A 23,124-nucleotide genomic window follows, 5' to 3' on the forward strand; every position below is an offset into this window, starting at 1 on the left:
AAAAAATTCAATTTATCAAACATAATTCATAATTGACGAAAAATTTCCATATCATTTTTTTAATTTCGTTAATAATTATTATTATACTAAAATAAGTTAACTTAATTGATTTATAAATAATTTATAATATTTGTCTAACAGAAAAAAAGGAACGAAAAATAAATAATTTGTAAATTGAATTTACAAAAAAAAAAAAAAGATAAAAATACATCTCAAATCCTTGTGCTACTGAAAATAGTTGTCATTCAATTAATCGTCGAATCTGAAAAAAAGAAGTGTCTCAAGACCAGTTTTTTTTTTTTTGCATTTAATTACTCCCCAACAATCACGGAAATGGAATCTTTTCAAAGAGGCGTAAGAAATTTCCAAATTAATAGATATCTATATTTACACACAGAATATAAGTTTTCGTTTCTTTTTTTTAATCTAAAAAAAACGTGATTTATACAAATTTTTTCCTTTCAGATTCGAGCAAGATTAAAGAAGCGCATTGCATTTGCGTCATTTGATAGATATAAATTTTTTTTATACCTGATACTATTTTTCTCGCAGCTAAATGGAAAAAGCAAATCTTTATTAACAAAGTTTATATTTATAAAAGTTTTATAAAATTCAAAAATGGAAAAAAAAATAGAATGCGAAACTAGTTCATATGTGTAATATATATCGCCAAATCATCGCATGTATGCGGCAAACTATTTGAGAATTCATTCTTTGACGATTAATCTCCATTGGAGTATTTTATATAGAGAGCTTGCAGAAAATGGCAAGGAACACATAAAAATTGACGTAAACAATGACTAAGCAATGATCATTTTTTTTTTTTCTTTATTTTATTTTCTTACCGTAATAGCAATCGGTGACATCGATCAGTCCTTCTGGAAGGCATCGTCCTTTTCGACAAAAACAAGCATTGTCCGGATTATGTACACCATTGTCCAGTTCATTGTCCTTGAATTTATAATGATACGTATGGAGACCTCGAATTGTTTTCTCTCCTATTCGAACCTGCAAAAAAAAATGTATATATGAATTTTACAAAATTAATAATTACTTACGTTTACAGAAAAAAATTAATCGAAAATTATAATGTTTACGAATATATGTTTCGATTTTTCAATTAATTAATATATTTTTTGTTCACTAAATAATTTTGTAGATCACAATTGCTTATTTAATCAAATTACAATAGAATAATAATATATTGTACATATTGTATAACTTGTATAAAGTGTAAATATGAGTAACATAACCTCAATTGTTTTCTGTTTTCATTTCTTTCAGTAATTAAAAGAATTTTATTTAAATTACAATCAGTATTATCTAGAAATGAAAATAAAATTGCAGGAATTTTGCAAAATTATTTATTTAATTAAATAAATTTGTTTTCAATTGGAATTTTTAATTAAAATTTAAACTTTAATTTGAAGTTTCGCGCCACTACCCCTCAATGAACAGTGGGCCTCAGCCAATAGGGTTAGAGGGACCGAACAAGGGTGGTTGCGGCGCGCGCATCCGGTCAGTGTTCGCCTGGACTTCGGAGGGGTAAGTACAGAGGGTTGAAGCCGCAAACCGGAAGTTGGGATTACGGTTCGAAACCTTCGTTCCCTTGTTCAATAGAGATATTTCTATAATTTGAGTAAAACTTTTTTATATTTAGCAATGTTATTTTATCAAAATTAAATACAGGAGATATTTCTCTATTCAACAAAGTGAATTTTATGTTAGGTTACGTTACAATCCACATAGATGTCGGTGGTGTATTTTTGCCAAATATGATTTTAAATATATCACTTGAGAAAATATTCTTTTCTCAAGTGAAAATTGTTTTCTTTTTATAGATGTATTTTCTCAAGTCAAAAATTGTTTTCTTTTTATAGATGTTTGGAAAATTTAATTTTTTACTTTGCGTAATTTGTGAAGTAGAAGAAATATATTGACAAGGGAACTATTTACTCTTCCGAATCGTAATATTACGGTACAAGGTAGAGCGGTTCTATATAATTGTTATTTGTGTCGGGAGTGTCGTTATATTTGTAGGTTATGTATTTGTAAACTTGTGAAATCAGTGATTAATTAAAAATCGGTATTCGTTTTTGAAAAAACACGTTTCTGTGAGAGAATTTTTTCTAAAACGCTAGCGTTTTAGTGAGCCATTAGAAATTATTTTAATTAAAACAGGAGTGATTTTCGTGTTAAAATATAGTGTATTGTGAGTGAGTATTCTCTGAAGGGAGGCTTATCGCTTTTGTTTCGGAGGAGATTGAGTACAATTTGGTCCAGAAATAAGGGATGCTGTGATAATTCCAACATGTGATTCACCGATCGGTGAGTCTTTTTTTTGCAAATTAAATTTTAGTTTTATAAATTAAAAAAAATTTATTTGAACTTACCATTTCTGCACTTCGGCAAAGGCTTTTTCTGAAAAATAATAGAGTGTCGTTTGGTTCAATGTAACTTGGAAATTTCGTTCCATCACTTGCACCATTAACATTCGCACATTTTCCCTCCCATTGGGGTAAATTTTCATCTCCATTGTATTTCTCAATTAATCCCGTTTTTTTCACGTCAACTTCCCCAGTGTAAACGGTTTCGAAATCGCCGGTAAAATCGTACATCTGTGAAATTAATTCAAGTTAAATTTATTCATATTTATTAAATTAGAAATTATATATATATATAATTTTATCTCATAAGGAAGGAAAAATTTTTCTATTGTTAAAGATAATATTTTTCAAAGTCTATTTTTCTCTTTCTAATGATTTTATATCTTTCTTAATTAAAGATAAAATTGTTTACTTTTCTATTATTAAAATTATTATTATTAAAGATAAAATTTCTCTCTTTTTTTTTAAATTTTGTTTACTAAAGATAATATATCTATTTAATTTTTGTATCTTACCCTATCAATAAGACCGAGTTTATTGAATTTAATCCAATTTGGCATTAGATGATAACCAAGAGTAACTAATGTTGATTTGTAACCAAACATAAATTCTTTAGCAGTCATTTCCACAAGTGGTTCAGAATTAGTTTGTCTTATCAACAAATTTAGTCCAATTCTTTTATAAAATGCTTCTTCACTGACTACATTTGCAATACTCTGGAAAAAAAAATCATTGAATTTGTTTTGAAAAAAAAAAATTAACCATAAATTCTTTTTCAATCATAATGATTTACGGGAATTTAAAAATTTTTTTATCTAATTTTTTTTTTTAACAATAAAATTAATGAATAATAATAGTAAATTATTATTTTTATTAGTTATTTATTATAATTTATTTTAGTTGTTATTTTTTCTTAAGACAACAGTAATTGAAATACAATGTATATATATATAATTAATAACGAATGATAAGTTCTTTTTGCATTTGTCCCACTTTTCATATAATGAGAAATGATTTCGTTTAAATTTTATTTGAACCGTCAGGTGCGTGTTTATATTTTATTGCGCAAGGAAACAAATTGGTTGTTATATATATTACGTCTTCGATTGCATTCGAAAAGAGCAATATTAAGCCAACCCAGGTCAAGATCAAGTATGAATTTTTTTTTTTTTTTTTTTTGTCGAGATTACACGAACGTTTTGCAGTTTTTTGTATTACCTTCCTTATTGGTACTTCAATGAAAACATATAATTAAATAATAGAAATAGTAAAATTCGGAATTTAAATTTCAATTAAAAAAAAAATTAATAAAGAAAAATTATAAATTACATTTTAATTGAAACAATTAAATAATTAATTTTATTAATTAAATTGAGAAAAAGTATACAAAAGAAATAAAAAAAAAGTATGATAAAAAATTAATCATTGTAATAATTAATTTTAAAACTTGACAAGGTAATCATTGACAATATTGATTAAACAAATTATTAATGTCTCAATTTATAAGAAAAAAAAATTAGATAACTTCAATGATAAATATACTAATTATTATTTACTTTGCTAAAAGCAAAAATTCTCAACTCATTACTAAATTGTATTATAAAAAGTATTAATAATTTTTATTAATTTTATTAATTAATTTCGGTGATTTAAAAAAAACATTAATTTGCATAATCTTTTTTATTTTTATATTTTCAAATGAAAAAAATTCTTTTTATTATTTTTGACAAGGAAAATTTAATCGAATTTAAAATTATGTTTCATTTTCTAACAAACTATTTGATATACAATTTATCTGAATTCTATATAGTCGATTATAATTGAGACATGAGCTGCGTCAATATTGACGCGTCCATTAATTAACTATTATCATTAAAAATCTTCAAGAGCCATATCATGATGGCAAAGTGTCTCAAGACGTTTTTTTTTTTTATATATATTATGTACACAGAATTCTTATATTCTCTAGTCATTGACACAAGTGACCTGTGACTAACGGCTTTATATGCAGGAAATTAACTCTATTTTTCAATAAAAAAAATTTTCTTTAATTCTCTTATATGCAAAAGTAATTCAAATCACTCGCGGAAATATTTTTTTTATATTAAATATTAATATTTAAAAAAAAAGGAGCGTCATCGGAAATATAACGTCACTTTATAGGGTTTTTTTTTTGTTTTCTTATTATACGTTCATAATATTTTCACGTACCTGGAATAGTTGTTTGATTAAAATAAAAGATTAAAAAGAGATACAATGACATTGTTAATTGTATAGAGTCAATTGTTTATGTATCATTGATTAACATATTTAATTAGAGCAGTGTTAAGCAGAAAATTCTCATTCAACCTCACTTACGCATTTTATTCTAATGCTTGCGCTTTGCTTCCTTATAATTAATTAATTGATTCTTAATTTTCAAAGTAGTAATTGGATTTTTTTCTCTCGACGTTTTTTTTTGTTAATATTTTGTGACGTCTAATTATGACGCGCAGAAAGTTATTTTTTATTTTAATTAGTTCAAAATTTAACTAATTTTAATTAATTATTTTTCTATAAATTAGTTTTATTTTACTTTTTTAGTTGTAATTTACTTTTTTTTATTTTTATTTTTCTATAAAGAATTAATAAAAAAAAAAAAGTTGTGTTTAAATTCAATGTTAAAGTTAATAATTAAAATTAAAATATGGCATTGATTTACTCTTTTAAATTTCTTTTTTCTTTATTTGCGGAATTCCCTCATTAGTGAGATTTATATATATATATATATATATACAAAAGAATTGGTATGTTCTTTTTCTGAACTGCGCACAATTTTTACGAAAGGGCTGAACCAGTTTAAGGACTGGTTTTCGTCTTTTACGATCCCGCGATACATTCTTCTTGTTTTTTGTAAAAAAAAAAAGAAAATCGAATGACGCAGATTTTCGGGAAGTAATTTGCATTTATTTTAAAGAGCTTTCGGTATATCAGATTTTTTTCCCCCTAAAGAAAAAAGAATTTATGGTTCGGATATATTTTTTGCTAAAAAAAAAATAACGTAATAAAAAGTAACTGGTTTTATTACATTGTTGTAATAAAACAATAATTATGAAATTAAACACACAAAAAAAAATTATTTGAAAAATGGAATAAAGTTTAAAAAATAAAATTAATTAATTAATATAAATAATAATTAAAAGGTAAAATAAATAATAATTAAAAAATTAATAAAATTTAAAAAATCAAAATAATAATAAAATGAATTAATTTTATAAATAATAGAATGACAAATGCTTTTTTAGAATAATGAACAATTCCTTATGGATTTCAATGAAAGAAAAAAATAATGTCACTTCTTAAGAATGTACGATTGTGATTGTACACTTGATCTCCTTGTATCGTTAAAATTCACTATATATATATGGTTGCCATGCATCCTGTCATAATCGATAATAAATTTATTGTCCCTTATAATATAAACTGTTTCCTGATTACTTATTCACACCTTTTACTTTGTATAATGACAAGAGATTTGAAGAACTAGCTATTAATTGTGACGATGCTAATTTACGTCATTTTACACACACACACACTCATCCTAAATACTCTGATTATATTATATTTTCTTTTTTATATCATTAAATCTCGCATCACTTAATCAACCTGTTTGCTTCTTTGCGCAATCACTGTTTACGTTATATTTCACCTGTTTACTTTTCTAAATTACCTTTTTCTATAACAATCACTTTTTAATTCACAATTTTTGATATGTGATAATTTTGAAAATTGTTTATTTAGTTAAAATTAATTAAAATTTTGGATAAAATTAAAAAAAAAATTAAAAAATAGTAAAAATAAATAATGAAATAATAAATAAATAATAAAAATAATAATAACAAAAAAAAATAAAGTTAATTGAAATAAATTATTATAATTTATTTATTAAATTATTTTAATTATTAATTAATTCATTCATTATTTATTTGAAAGAGAAAATTATTTAGAAAATACTTTTTTTTTTATATTTCTTTTTCTATTAAATCGAAAAATTTTTATTCGAAATTTTTTTCCCCCCTCGCAAAATTAGAGTGCAAATTACAAATAGAGAGCGAAAGAATTCGATTATGAATTCTTACGTAAAATTGTGCGCAGATCTAAATCCAGAAAAAATAAAATCATATAGACATTCAGGAAATTTCATAAGCAGATTATATTGGTCCTGCTAAATATAATTTGTAGGAACCAATTAGAATTAAATTAAACATACGTGAACAACAAATTATTTATCAAAAGGGAAAAAGAAAAATGTTTTATGAAACTCATTTTCAAAAGTTAATCGAGCTTTTATATAAATATTTTTTATTCCTCTTCTTTTTTTTAATACATTAACTATTACATATATAGGAGATTATTAAATTATTTCTCTCTTTTTTTTTTATTCGCAAAAATAACGGATCATTTTTTTTTTTTATGAGTTTTTTTCTCTTGTCATGATAAGAATCATTTTGAAAGAAATTCATCAAAGATTCGGTGTTGATTTTTTTTTTTTTTTATCTGTCTCTCAATTCTTTATTATAAATTTCAATAGGGTTTAGTGACCTCACGTAAATATCAAACCTCACTATAAGTTATTTACGCTCACTAAAGTGCACATTATCTTGCACACCTTTATATTATATTCACTCCTACATTTATAAATATTTGTGCCTTGAGGCGAAATTTAAATTTGTGAGGCAAAGTTTATTGCAATCACTATAAAACTTGACAACTATATAAAAATTGCCAATATTTCTCTTTCCTTATCCGATGACATTCCATTTTTCAATGATTTATCGATTTTTTTTTTTTTTTTGACGAAAAAAAGGCTACAATTTTCCATTAGAAAAATTTTCCAAAGAATTTGCTTTTTTTTCCGTTGCGAATTATTTTTCATAGTATTGTATTTTTCAATATTGTTGTGGAAAATTATTTTATTTATTTATTAACAATTAAACGGGAAATTGGAAATAGAAAAAATTTATATTTAATAAATAGTAATAAAATAAGAAAAAATAAAAAAAAAATATAAATAATATTTATAAAATGCAATAAAAATATATATTTAAATAAATGGATTAAAAATTTAAAAAAAAATATATTGAAAATAAAATAGGAAATATATAAAAATACAATAAATTTTTTTTTATTGGTAAAAATTAAAAATTGGTCATGTATTTATTAAATAGTAAAATTTCGAGGGGAATAAATTAAAAATAAACTCATTGAACTTTCTGATAAAAAAAGATAAACATTTCCACTGGTGGGCAACAAACTCTTATTTTTAGGACAAACAGCGTTGTGTGTGCTTTGAATTTTGTATTTGTATCAAACCGAGTGACGCATCATCATCATCATTTTTTTTCACTCCTTTTTTTTTTGGTACGTGATTATGATGACGTCTTTGACTACAGTGGAACGTTGGGGAATTTTAAGGTACCTGCGGGACTTTAAAATTCATCAAAAAGTCCCGCTCACGTTTCTGCTACTTAAATTTTAAACCAACAATGGATCCTACTTTTTAAACGAAATATTTTCAAAGAAATTTTTCATATAAATAATTCAATTTTGATTTAAAACAAAAAAAAAAAATTAATTAAATTTAAAAATTTTAATTTGAAAAAGGTATTTTTTTTCGAAATATTTTTATATGTTGAGAATTTTTTGAATTTTCTTGAATTAAAATTACATTGAATTTTAGGTCATTGAAATTAACTGTGATTCACTTAAAGAATTTTTGTTTTTTTTTTTTATTTTAGAGAATTTTATTGCAGTTTAATTATAAATATTGATTTTTATTTTAATTTGCTAATTCTATGCATTTATATAGTGACAAAATTTGCATATCAAACTTGTCCCACTAGCACGATTTTGTTAACTGTTTTTTTTATATCTCATCTTTTATTTGAAGCGTCAAATTTTCCCTATTTCATTACATCATTTAGAGTATGGATAATTTTTCGTTAAAAAAATTTATTTTTTAAATTTAGAAATTTTACGAAATGAAAATATTTGAGTTACCCCCTTTTTAACCCTTATATTTAATTAATTTTCTTACTGAAAAATTTGTAAAAATTTCAATAATTTTTGTTTAATAATTTTTTTCAATACAACTTAAAAAAAATTTCAAGGGGAAATTAATTTAATTAAATTTAATACAAAAATTTTCTGTGTAAAATCTGTTTCTTTTTTTTTTTTTTTTTTAAATCACACAATAACAAGTGAATCTTTATTTTTAAAAGCTTCATTGCCAAAATAGAAAAAGTTTTGAGAAAATATTTTTAGACTTTTTCGCGGAAAAACAAGTCCATTCTCTGTGCCACTGGTTTTGCGATTATGCAAGTCAAACACAGAGAGGCAGAGGTTGTGCGGTTTCCTTCGTATAACTTTTTCAGTATATAGAGAGAAACGGCAACTTTTGACCCCTTTGGCTTTTTTCCAATTTAATAGAAAAATGTTCCGAAAATATCTCGTATATAAATTTAAAATATAAAGTAAATTTCTATTCAGTAATTATTTAAAATGAAAAATTTCAATATCCAAAAAAAAAAAAAAAAAAAAATAACTTTTTTTATTAAACGATAAAAATATTATATGTAAATATAATAATACAAACACTATTAAAAAATTCCGGTAAGACAAATTTAATTAAGTAAAACGTAAATAGTAAGTTACGTGACAATTTTGCGCGTTGTGATAAGAAAAAAAAAATTGATAAATTGCGTCACAATAATCACTGATACTGTTTGTGTGTGAAGGTCAATGTGTATCACATAGTGACCAGACTAGTTCATGAAATGTGTAAATAAGTGTCAAAATTAATGAAAAAAAAAAAATGAGATTATAACGTAAAATTTATAAATAAATAAATATTTACATAAACCTAAATATAATTAAATATATATTTTTATTGCAATATAAATACATTTTTTTTAATAGTAAAAAAGGATATTTAAATAAATTTTTTTAAATAAAAAAAGGATATTTAAATAAATAATTTTTTTTTAATAATAAAAAAGAATATTTAAATAAATAATTTTTTTTAAATAATAAAAAAAGGATATTTAAATAAATAAATAATTGATGAACACAAAATTGAAATGCACATATTATAAATATTGAAAAATAAAAATGAAAATAAACTTCAAGTTCATTATAATATTGTGACTTTTCCTATAGTGAAACTTTGTGTAGAAACTGCGAACTAATGCTCTTAAAATGAAAAAAGAAAAAAAAAATAATAATAATAAGCAAAAGAGCAATGTATTTAAAAGGCCATTCACTTTCGTAAAATAACCTTGTCAAGGCCAGGAGCTTGTGTTACTGGAAATCGTTACATAAAGAAAAGATTCATTCCGTTAAGAATTAAGGTCTTCTTTTCTGAATGTTAGCTAAATTATATGCGACTCCCAAAGAATTTCTTTCTTATTTCTTTATAAATCTATAAAAAGGTTAGAAAAATTATTTTCTTTACCAATAAATAATTAATGTACTAGAAATTTTACCGATAATTTTCATTCAATTTTTAATAATTAATATATATATATATATATAATTATTATATTATAGTGTACTTATACAATTATATTGTCAAAGTTCTTTATATATGATAAAAGTCTAGAAATTCGAGAAAATTATGATATACCCTTAAAAATTGATAAAAAGAAAATGTATAATTATTTTCCTGTGCGTGTTTTTACTAATTTTCATAAATTGTTTTCAATCAAGAAATAAAGGGTGTAAAGAAAAGTGGGAAAATTGATATAGGATTTTGCGCAAGAGAAATAATTGAAATAATTCGCATTTGAGTTTATAATAATATAATGTTTTGATATATCAAAAACAAGTACCACCATGTAGTGAAAAGGAATTTGGTAGCATTAGTTGCATCATTATTCAGCATAGATATTTCGCAAGTTTCATATAAGTACAAGTTGCACATTGAGTATATATGTATAGTGTAAAAAAAATGAAAAAAGAGTTAAATTGCGGTAATCTACGCCTAAATATGTTGTCAGAGAGAGAGAGAGAGAGAGAGAGAGAGAGAGAGAGAGAGAGAGAGAGAGAGAGAGAGAGAGAGAGAGAGAGAGAGAGAGAGATTTGAAATGAGACTGTTTTAAACTCTTTTTCCTGGTTTGCAATAATATTTTTTCTCTCATCGCTTTTTAATAAGAAAGAAAAAGAGAGAAAGAGAAACGTTTATATGTGTGTGTTAGTTAGATTTAGGTGAAAACGAAAAGGGCAAAATGCTATATATCTACTGGCATATTGGATTTACGAGCATGTATTGCCATTAATTTTAACCGGTTCTAAACCATTGCAACTTAAAATTTCACTTAGTCAAAAATTTCATTTTAGACACTTTTTTTCCCTCCAGCGAATTATTATTTTTTCTAGACAACTGTTTCGTGTACCCGGAGAAAATATATATTTGTCTTGGAGGTAAATAAATTTTTATTTGTTTCAAATCAATTTTATTTATTTCAAATAAATTTTCACGCTGTAAAACAATAGGTATTAATTTAATACTTTTAGGTGCTAATTTTTTTAATTAGTTTCTATTTTTATACTCTCTAAATCTGAATTAGTAAAATTACTAATTTAAATTAGTGATTCACTTTTTCCTTTAGAATTAGTTACTAATAATTAGTAAAATTTTACTAATTTTTAGTAATAGTTACTAATAATTAGTAAAATTTTACTAATTCAGAAGCAAAATGTGAGTCACTAATTCAAATTAGTAATTTTAATAAATCAGATTTAGAGAGTACCTTAAATTGGTACTATTTTAGTACTTTAGTTTTAGTGTTTCGTTTAAAAATTTTGCCAGGGCTCAGATCGGGGCCGGATCAGACTGCCCTATTAAAGAATAGCCACGCCTGATTAGGAAATCCACATTTTCTGGACGCCCTGATTTGGCCCTGATAAGATGTGGCGTTTCATTCCCTACTAGAGCCCTGATAGGGCACTTTCTACTAGGGATTATTTTATTCAAATAAATTTTTTTTTTTTTTTTGCGCCAAATAACATTTTTTTTTTTTATTTAAAACAAATAAAATTTTATTAGACTCTGAGATAAATATATTGATTATAGTAGTTTAAAATTGAAAATTTTTGACCTATATTCTGAATTTTTTTCTTTTATTAATAAAAATTTTTTTTGAATAATTTTCTTTGAAATAATTTTTTGTTCAAAAATATAATTTTATTATTTAATAAAATAATAATATAATATAATAATAATAATATAATTTTATTTCATAAATTGCATTGGTTAGGAAGTAAACATTTTTTGGATAAAATTCTATTAAATTAAAAATAGTATGAAAATTCAATTTAGGAGCAATAGCATCGAAGAATAAAGACAAAATTTCCTTTTCAAGGAGAAAAAGTTGTTGCGTCATACATAATAAATGAACGTTTTAAGTAAAAAGAGTTGTTTCATCAAGTAACATTTTCTTATTAAGTAAAACGTGTCGTCAAATGGGATTAAATAAACTTCGTGATGAGAAAAAGACATCGAGAGCTATAGGAAAAAAATAATAATAATAATCGTAGTGAGAAAAAAACTGCATTCTTTTTTTTTTTTAAATTTGTACTTATTTGTAATTTTACAAGTAGAAAATATTTCACTTGGATTTTTAGGAAAAAATTTCATTTTCTTTAGGAAATATAATTTTAAAATTTTAAATAAGAGAAATAATTTTGAAATTTATGAGAGAAAAAAGGATATATGAAATTAAAACATACTCACCAATAAGGCAATGTTCGGCAGGATCAGTAGATCATCTTCTGTTCCTGCGCTCAATTCTGGTACGAAAACTAACGGCGAAAGAGGAATAGCGGTCAAGGTACCATTGTCGTTAAAAGTCACGTTCCCATGCTCCAAAAGTTCTCTATATAAATGGAAAATAAATTTTCAATGTCTGTTTACATTAAAAAAAAAAAAAAAAAAAAACAATAAAAAGAAAATATTTTCGAAAAATTAAAAAAATTTTCACTGAATGAATTTTACAAATATTAATTTTTATTTAATTTTTGTTACAAACAAAATTTTGGTACTTTAAATTTTTATTGCTTTATTTTTTTTGCTTTAAATTTTAGTTGCTATAATTTTGTTTTTTTTTGCTTTAAATTTTAGTTGCTTTGATTTTTTTTGCTTTTAAAAAATTAAATCCATGGAAAAAATGATAAAGAATTTTAGAAAATATATTGAAAATGGAAACAAAAAATTACTTGTAAACATATGGACCAACTTGTTGGAGCTTCATTTTCTTATCCTCGCCGGACATAAATTCCCGATGATTAGTGAAATTAAAGAGATAAACTTTAAGATAGAGATCAACAGGTGGCGTTCTCCAGAGTTCGAAAATTTCCCCACCTTCGCCAAATGTAACTTTATATTTGAAAATTGCCTCGTATGGATTAACGATAAGAAGAAAACATCCGGATGCAAGGCCCAAGAGACCAAGGGTCATCAAAATAAGAATACCTGTAATTGAAAAACGATTCACATGGAAAATAATCTTTTTATCTTAAATATACTATTTCGCTGAGGCTTTATATATATATATATATATATATGATTATCGGCTATTTGAGAATAGAGTAAATAATTTTAGAAATTGCTTTTTAGCTATATGATACCATTGCGGTGAATGCGGGTATATATATATGGAGGGTATTATAACGGTCATTTGTATGTTGAGATTCTTCTTCAATACATATAATATATATTTCTAGGACATTACCACTTTCAAAAAGCGTTTTGCCGTTTTGCCTTCTCTCTTATCATTTACAATCATGGCCGTCAGGTATCGTTAATCATATCGCGGAAATATAATTCAAGTTACTGTACTCTTCAGTTTTGTTAATAATTTACCTTCAATGGTAAAAATAGAACTTTCTAGAAAGCAACTTGTCATCCTTCGACATTAGCAATTAACAGATCCTTTATAGGCGAGCTTGCACCATTCATAATTTTAATTACAGGAAATTAAACTTCAATTTCATTAATTCTTTGTAATTTTTGTACGCCGAAAAAAAAAAAAAATTTATTTGATTCAAATAACTAGTTATACTTGATTCAGAAATAAATATTTTATTTTATCAAATAAATATTTACACCAAATAATTTTTAATTTAGAATTAAATAATTTTTATTTCAACCAAATAAATTTTTGAGTTAAATAAATTATAATTTGAACCAATAATTTCTTTACTTGAAACAAATATTTAATTGTCTCGAAAAATTATATTTTTTCCAATATTTATTTGATAATAGTCAAGTAATGATGAGCAAAAAATTATGAACGTTCAAATGAACGAAAATTTTTTTTGCAACTTCTTTAATTACGAATTTTATTACAAAATATTGTTTTAAATATTTAAAAAGAAGTTATTAATTTAATAATTGTTTAATATACTGTTTTATTTTACATTGCCATCATAATTTTTAATAATTTATATATTGAAAAAAATATTTCGTTCATTTGAACGTTCAAAACTTTTGGCTCATGTCAAGTAAACGATTATTTGAATCAAATAAAATTTTTTTCCTATTAACAATTAAGGTATTAAAAAATAAATTTTATTTTTTAATAAATTATTATTTATGAAAAGGTTAATGTTTTTCTTTGTTTTCTCGATTAAAAATAAATTTGCATTATATTTTTTTTTTTTGTTTGAAAAGTTTTTATAAAATTAACATATATACTGAAAGTGATGTTTCTTGTTTGAATTATTGTTTTCTGTGAAAGGAAGTTTTGCAATTTGATGACTAGAAAAAAAAATACGATTATTCAATTCGCATTTTTCGCTTAGAAGAAAAAGAATTGGAAATTAACCAAAACTTTTTACGAATTTTGTTTAAAAAAAAAAAAAGAATAATTTTTCTGAAATTAAGAATTTTAAGTAAAAAACAAAATTTTATTTACGAAAAAAAATTAATGGATTACCAACAGGATCTCATGTGTTATCTACAAATTGCAGTTGTTGTTTTCACAAAACAGAAGATTTTTGGGAAATACACAAATTGGATTTGTGAACAAAAATTTTTTTTTGGTGCACGTGAAAATTTTTTTTTGTGAAAAAACCAAATTGTTTTGTGAAAGAAACAGATTGTTTTGTAATTTTACCCTGTTAGAAACATTATTTTCTTTGTTTAGAGTACAATTTTTAAAATTTTGAATTCTAGAATTGGAGTTGTGATTGATACAATAAATTTTTTTCCGTGTTGGTACTTATAATCTCTGTCTCTTTCTCTCGTTGCTATTAAATTAGATTGGGACAAAGTATTTCATAACCAGATCATTTAGAGTAATACATGTTGCTGAGTATATAATTATACAACAATTATATAAAACTGTAATTAAAAGTGATCTGGGAATTGAACTTAGCAATTTAGAAAACAAGAAATTCACTGGTAAAATTTATTTTATTTTCTTTCTATATCAAAAATCTGTATAGTCTCGATAAAAGAAATATAAAACAAGGTCAAATCTTCTGTTTGCAAAAATCATGATCATGAAACAGAAGTTTTTTTTTTTTTTTTTTTTTTTTTGGTTTCATTCCGTATCAACGATTTATGGGTTTATTCTGTTGAAAGAAAAACATCTTACTCCACTCGTGAATCCTTTGTTACATTTGTAAATTGGCTTTTGGTACGCTTGACGGATGACAAAATAGAGTTCCTTCCGACTATTTGTTTTTGTATACGGAATAAAATATTCTCGTGGGAATGAATTGCTCATGCCTCTAGCTCGAATATAAATTGTCGTTTTAATCAAGTAATTCAAAAGGAGATCACGTATATAGAAAAGTATCCTTGGTGATCCACTATAAGGCGTTTATGTGTTTCTTTTCCTGCCGCCGCGCGCGCGCAAAAATTGCAATAAAACGCGATATATCTACATCTCTCATCGTTTTTGCCACTATAATTGGATCACAGAATCTTTATCTCAATATATATATATATATATATATATATATATATATATATATATATATTCTCTTAGGAAAATATTTTGTTTTAACAAACAAAATTTGTTTACAATAAATTTGTACAAAAATTTTATTTTTTTTTTTATTTATTTTAACAAAATTTTTTTTTTGTTAATTCTATTAAAGAATTTTTTTATGTAAGAAAAAAATTTTGTTCTAACTAAAATTTTTGTTGGAGCAATAAAAAAAAAAAAATTTTGTTACTTAAATACTTTGTATTCTCAGATTTATTGTTATAAAAAATTTATTTGATTCAAATAATTTTGTACTTGACTATTATTAAATAAATATATTTATTTGTATTGAATAATTATTGATTCAATTAAATTGTATTTGTTTCAAATACAGAAATTGGTTCCAATACAGAAATTGATTTAAATACAGAAAATGGTTCAAATACAGAAAGTGGTTCAAATACAGAAATTGGTTCAAATACAGAAAATGGTTCAAATACAGAAAATGGTTCAAATACAGAAAGTGGTTTAAGTACAGAAAGTGGTTCAAATACAGAAAATGGTTCAAATACTGAAAATGGTTCCAATACAGAAAGTGGTTCAAATACAGAAAGTGGTTCAAATACAGAAAGTGGTTCAAGTACAGAAAATGGTTCAAATACAGAAAGTGGTTCAAATACAGAAAATGGTTCAAATACAGAAAATGGTTCAAATACAGAAAGTGGTTCAAATACAGAAATTGGTTCAAATACAGAAATTATTGGTTCAAATACAATTTATTTAATTAAATTAAAAATTATTTTGTTCAAATAAATATATTTATTTAATAATAGTAAAATAATCGTTTATTTTAATTCAAATAATTTTTTTTCTTTGTTAGTACGTATAGATATAAATTAATTGCTGGTAATAATCAAGTGATATTTAATAGAAAAAAAAGGCAATTACATATTCAATGATAGACTCAAGTCGTATAAATGAAAAATCATTTTGTACAATGAATGAACATTAATATTTAAATATAATGGATAATGAAACTGATGATATATTTGAATGACAAACGTATAAATGTATTTTTTTTTTTTAATTCTGGAAAATTACCGCAAGCGATTATTTAAAAATTCTATTTTCAGCACAAATCAATTTGATTTTTCATCTAATGAAAATATTTCTAATGAATATAATAATAATAATAATAATAATAATAATAAAATATAACAATAATAGTAATAATAATAATAAAATATAATAATAATAATAGTAGTAATAATAATAATAATAATAATAATAAATTGAAAATAATTATAGTTATTTGACTATTATTAAATAAATATTTATTTGAATCAAATTTTCTTTTTAATAATAAAATATTTATCTTTCAAAAGAAGATGTAGCTCAATAGAAATTGTATTTAATTTTTTTTTCATTAAAAATATTTTTCTTCGTTGTTAAGTAATAGTGTTTTCAATCAACTTTTCAAATTCTTATCTTTGAATTGCATTTTATAAACATATCTATTTAAACGCATTTCGTTTTTTTTTTTTTTTTTACATCAAGCGAGTAAAATTAGTTTGATAATTGCTTTTTCTCGAAAATAAATACGACAAAGTGATTGAGTTTCCTTTTTTTTTTTTTTTTTTGTCAGTCAGACGATTTTCTTCTATATGGACTCTTGTAAGAAAGTGCGTGGTAATCAATTACGTGATTTCTGTTAAGTAATTGTCCATAAATCTCAACGGAATGCGATATATTCATTCACGGTAGTAATATGTATATATATATAAAAACTCATTCAATAATAAAAGTATTATATATCTATGGCATTATAATACAAAGTTGAATGCAGATTTTAAGTTCATACAGATCAAAAATTATTATTTATCGTCTAATAAGAGAAATATTTTTAATGAAGGAAAAAAAAAAAAAATGTAAAAGTGAAATCGTACAATATTTAGTGCCAATTAATGAATATGACATTTAATGATTCTTGTGCTGGGGGGGAAAAAAAATGTTTTTTTACTATATATAAGCATTTTTCTCATTGTATGTTTTTATTTTTATTCGTTAAAATCTGAATTTAGTTAAAACTGATTAATTTTTTTTTTGTATTTTATTAATAGCGTTTTTTTTTTTTTTTTATTTATAACCAATATTTTATTTTAATTATAGAAGTAAATTTCAGTAATAGTTTTGTGCAACATGCGATGACGAATTTGAGAAAAATGTTGGTGAAAATAAAAAAAAAAAAAAACAAAATAACCAAATCAAGTTTAAAAAAAATACCCAAGAATGTCAGGACTCAGTTATTTTAAGTTATTCGTTTGTTGATTCACTTTTGCTTCTTTTTATACATTTTATTTTTATAAAGTTTATCTTTATACAATCTAAATTTGAATTAGTAAAAAATTCAACTGATTTTTAGTGAATATTGAAATCGAATTATTTAAAATTATTTATTTAATTATTTATAAATTATATTTATTATTACTATTATTATTGTTATTATTATTATATTTATTATTATTATTATTATTATTATTATTATTATTATATTTATTATTTATTAATTATATAAATTATTTATAGTTCTCACATTAAATTGATTTTCATTTTAAAAAATATTGAAGTTTATTAATTTTTTTTCCGGGATGTTTTTATCTTCGTTTTCGAAAATTTTCGTATTGAAAATTTTTTTTCGTTCTCTCATTAGACTTTCTTGTTATCAGGGATTTTTTTTATTTTTGTTGAAAATTTCCTCTCTTTTTCTAACTTTTCTAGTTTTTTTTTTTCTTTTTTTGCAATTATTGAACTTTTCAAGTAACCTTTGTGTTTACGATAAGACATTAAATACCCAAACAGAATGCGTATTAGGACTGACCTGACCCAGTTGAATTTTTTTTTTTTTTTTTGTATTATTTATTTTCCCCGCTTGACAGGTTTATCGTTATCACAATTATGCAATATTGATGATCTACGATAATAATGATTCAATTTGTAATGCCTCTCGTTAAGATTACGTGTACATATGTGTGTGTGTGTGTGTTTAAGTTAGAATGCAATTTTCCCAAGAATACAACTCGAGACGAGACTGTCAATGGCTTGGCGAAGAGTTAGAAAGTCAATTCACAAACGTTTTGGATAGATAATATAAATGTGACACAAGAACATATAATAATAATGACGAGACTTACACACTAACATTCTTCAGGGCGTATATTTTACGTATTATGAAAATTTTATTTAATGATGCTTCATTCAAGAATTTTTTTTTCACCTTTTTATGAAATTAATGTGCTATTGCAGTATTTTTCTTGTTTTCAATATTTCAAAATTCATGTATTTTTTTTTTAAACTTTCCATAAAAATGGAAATTAAAAAAAAAAAATTAGAAAACTAAAATTTACTTTCAAAAATATATTTGATTTAAATATAAATTACTTGTTACAAAAAAAGTAGCCGTGTAAATATTATTTAAATTAAATATACATTTTTTTTTAAAGTTTACGATTTATTTAATTTTATTTTATAATAATTTTTTTTATAATTATTAATTAAAATTTTTTTGTAATTATTGAAACTTTTTTTTTTGTAATTATTAATTAAACTCTTGTTTTGTAATAATTAATTAAACTCTTTTTTTGTAATTATTAATTAAACTTTTTTCTTGTAATTATTAAAACTCTTTTTTTGTAATTATTAATTAAACATTTTTTTTTTATAATTAAATAAATGAAAAAATTATTTCAATAAAAAAAATGTTTGCGATGAGAATAATTAAAGCAAATTTTTAATATCAGATTTATAATATATCCATAGATATATATTTGAAACTATGATAATTGAAAAAGAATTTCAATTTTAGTCATAAATTATGTAATTTTATGAAAGAACCGATTTCTCTAATGGATTTGCATAACGTTGTTCAACTATATACATATATATATATATATATATATATATATATATAAGTTTGCTCATAAACACGTCAATTTTTACCTCTCGTTGTAGATAATAGCGTGAAAGTGAATGAATTTTCAACGCTCGCCTATAGACAATACGCGAATTGTCTTATCTTTTTTTTCGTTGCAAAAAAAAAAAAAAATAAATCTTTTTTTATTTTATGCACTTCTTTTTCTAGAGCTTCTTGCAAAAATATACTTGTAAATGCGTAACAATGTAGAGCACTTATAATTATTAAAACTAGAAAGTGATGAACATTAACAAAATTTTTTACTATTTAAAATTTAGATTTTTAAATAATTATTAATTAACAATTTAATTAATTTAAATAAATTTAAGTAACACAAAAAGTACCTACTTACTGTAAAGTAGTCATTTTTATTTTTTTTTTTATTTTTTCCCTTAATTGAATATTTTTTATTTAATAACAATACTTATTATTTCATAAAAATAATTATTAATAATTTTATTTTTTTTTTGTTTCAGGAAACAAAAAGGGGAACGAGTAAAAGTAAGCTAACAAAAAAATAGAATTTATTTTATTTATTTATTAAGTTGACGGGATTTAATTAGAATATGTATTATTATAAATAAAAAAAATAAGATAAATATAAATTATTTATGTTATTTTAATTAGAATATTTTAATTAAATAAAACATTTTTTAATTAGCTACCCAAAAAATTAATTAATTAATTTACAATTCATTTACAATTAATTACTTGTGGTATTATTAAGTAAAATATTTATTAATAAATTATTTATTAATATTAATTAATAATAAATTTTTATTTAATACAGAATAATTTATTTATTTTGTTTATTATTAAATAAAGTTTAATTTAATTACAATATTTTAATTAAATAAAACATTTTTTAATTAGCATACCCAAAAAATTAATTTATTAATTCAGAATAATTAATTTATTTTGTTTATTATTAAATAAAATATTTAATAATAAATTAATTATTAATATTAATCAATAATAAATTTTTAATTAATACAGGAATAATTTATTTATTTTGTTTATTATTAAATAAAGTATTTATTAATAAACTATAATATAATTAAAAGGCGAAGATTTTTAATTATATATATTTTTTTTAAAGTCTAATGTCAAATTCAAAAAAATTTGGAATTTTTTTTTGATAAAATTCAAAATTTTCGTATATAAAAAAAACTATAACAAAAAATTCTATAATTATAATAATCCATGTGTAAAGTCATTGTTTGTTTTTATTTTCATTGTTTCAACACATTCAATTGTTATTTTTACGTAAGTTTTTTTGCTTCGTACCATTTATTCATTTATTTCGTGAATATATATACATATATATATAATTATTATTTATGTCGCATAAAGTTGTATGCAGTGTGAATATTATTAGCAAAACAAAAGGCTTTCCTTCAGAGAATGAACTTAACTGACGAGGTATAAGGAATTTACAATTTTTTTTTTTTTATTGCACGCGGAATTGACAATAAAATCATGGACCTGTTAATATACTGTTCCTTTGAATCACTCACAGTCTGGGACAAAAAAAAAAAAAATTCCAGGTTTTATTTTTTACTAAATAGTAATTCGTTAATTTATTGGATGCAATTTTCTGGATTAAAATTTTTTGTTCATTTTTTTTTTTAACGTGATGATATAAAATAATATTTATTTTTTTTACTATGTTCTGTTTTAATTTACTTATTTTTACTTTTTTATTATTATTTATGGTTTTGTTTATTTTTTATTGTAGCATTTTTCTTAATTTTCTTTTTTATTATTTTTACTATACTCTTTTTTTCATTAACTATGTTATTATTATTTTTGTACTGAACTAATTATTATTATTATTTCTATACTGAACTAATAATAATAATTATTATTTCTATACTGAACTAATAATTATTATTTCTATACCGAACTAATAATAATTATTATTATTTCTGTACGGAAATAATTATTATTATTGTTTCAGTTTTAATGTTTCCACTATCCTTCGTTTACTTTGTTTTCCATTTCTCGTTTATTATATAATGGTGATAATTTTTAAATCTTTTTTTTTTTTTTTTTTTTAATAGGGAAAAAAAATTGGAAAATTTCTCAGTTCGTTATAATGAAGAAAAGCCGTTTGTTTTATTATTACTATTTTTTTATTTATATTTAATTGATAGAAATAAATAAAATAATAAATAAATATTTTTTATCAAAATCGATTCCTTTTTTTTTAAATTTTGATTTTCTATTCGTTTTCTGGGTATTTTTCGTTATTTCTCATTTTGTCTGGATGTTTCGTAATTTCTTCAAATTTTTCCCTATTGTTTTTTTCTATTATTTCTTATTTTGTCTGGATGTTTCGTAATTTTTTTCAAATTTATTCCTTTTTTATCATTCCTTCGTTTTCTCTTTTTTTGGGTTTTTAGATTCTTTTATTTTTGATTTTCTTTTTTTTTTGCTGCGTTTTTTTCTTCTTGTTTCTCATTTTTTGTACTTTCCAATTTCAACTATATGAAAATTTTCAATTACTATAAATTAGTAAGGGAAATTAATTAAAATTAATTTTTACTATTAGATAGATAGATTTTATTTCTCCATTGTGTACTTTTTTACAAAGTTTTACCATTTTTTCTTCTTTCCCACTAGTTTTTTTCTATAAAATAATTTTTATTATTAATTATTAGTTATATAATTACTATAAATTCAAATAGGCAAATGGTAATGATTTTTTCTATTGGAATTTTTTTTTTGTTTTTCCCTTTATTTTCTAAATTTTCCGAAATTTTCCAAAATTTTTTCTTTCCCACTAGTTTTTTTCTAAAATAATTTTTACTATTAATTATTAGTTATATAATTACTATAAATTCAAATAGGCAAATGGTAATGATTTTTTCTATTGAAATTTTTTTTGTTTTGTTTTTCTCTTTATTTTCAAAATTTTTCGAAATTTTCCCAAATATGAATTTTTCATTTTGGAAAAAATTTATTATTATCATTCAATAAAAAGAAAAAAGGTGAAATGGTAAAAATGATCTTTTCCACTCGAGAGGAAGTAATATAAATTGACTAATTATGTTTCTAAAACGGTACAGTAAATATTTGATGAAAGTAAAATCTTGTAATATTTATAATATTGAAATAGTATAATGAAATACAAGTATGAAATTTAATACCAAAAACCATATAAATGAAATTTGCATTTTTGATGACATTATAAAGATGAAATAATATAATATTATATTATATGAGATTATAAATTTCAAATATTGTCTGACTTTATATAATATAATGAAGAAATAACCCGTGTGGAAAAGTGATGTGGGCCCCCAGCGGGGGCCCTTATGGATCGCCCTCATGCCATGAGGGCCGCATATGGATGATCCATAGGGGCCCCTCATGGAAACGACATGCTCATCGATGAGGGCGCCCGCATGGGCGATCCATGAGGGTGCCCCTACGGGCGCCCTTATGGGCCCTCACGTTTGCCCTCATCTTGCCCTCAAGTTTGCCATAATGTTTTTTAATCAATAATATTAATAATAAAAGTTAATTAATAATAAATAAGCTTAAGTTATGAATAAATAACATATTTATTTAATAATTATTCAATTTTAAATTAAATTCTTACTCAAATTGAATTTATTAATTAACGTTCTAATTAATTAACTGTCGGATATAATTAAAAGTAATAATAAATTAATTAATTAAAAAATTAAAAAATATGTAATTTATGCATACTATTAACGGATATTTTCATTTTTCAATTAATTCATACATAGAATTAATGATTAAACGCAAACCTGAGAAATAAATA

At 22.7% G+C, this 23,124-nt stretch overlaps 1 protein-coding gene across 1 annotated transcript in view; it reads right to left on the reverse strand.

Moving 5' to 3' along the window:
* Positions 1-23,124, reverse strand: part of LOC127282432 (scavenger receptor class B member 1-like) — a 37,158-nt gene that overhangs the window by 5,473 nt on the left and 8,561 nt on the right. The window contains exons 2-6 of the mRNA XM_051306671.1: positions 12,642-12,897; positions 12,160-12,301; positions 2,903-3,103; positions 2,394-2,618; positions 846-1,008 (exon numbers count right to left, since the gene is read on the reverse strand). Coding sequence (XP_051162628.1) covers positions 846-1,008; positions 2,394-2,618; positions 2,903-3,103; positions 12,160-12,301; positions 12,642-12,897 — 987 coding nt within the window. The remainder of the gene's footprint in view (positions 1-845; positions 1,009-2,393; positions 2,619-2,902; positions 3,104-12,159; positions 12,302-12,641; positions 12,898-23,124) is intronic.

This window comes from Leptopilina boulardi, unplaced genomic scaffold, assembly GCF_019393585.1.
Source record: "Leptopilina boulardi isolate dan_hultmark-lab unplaced genomic scaffold, ZJU_Lbou_2.1 LbouV2_30, whole genome shotgun sequence".
Classification (NCBI taxonomy): domain Eukaryota; kingdom Metazoa; phylum Arthropoda; class Insecta; order Hymenoptera; family Figitidae; genus Leptopilina; species Leptopilina boulardi.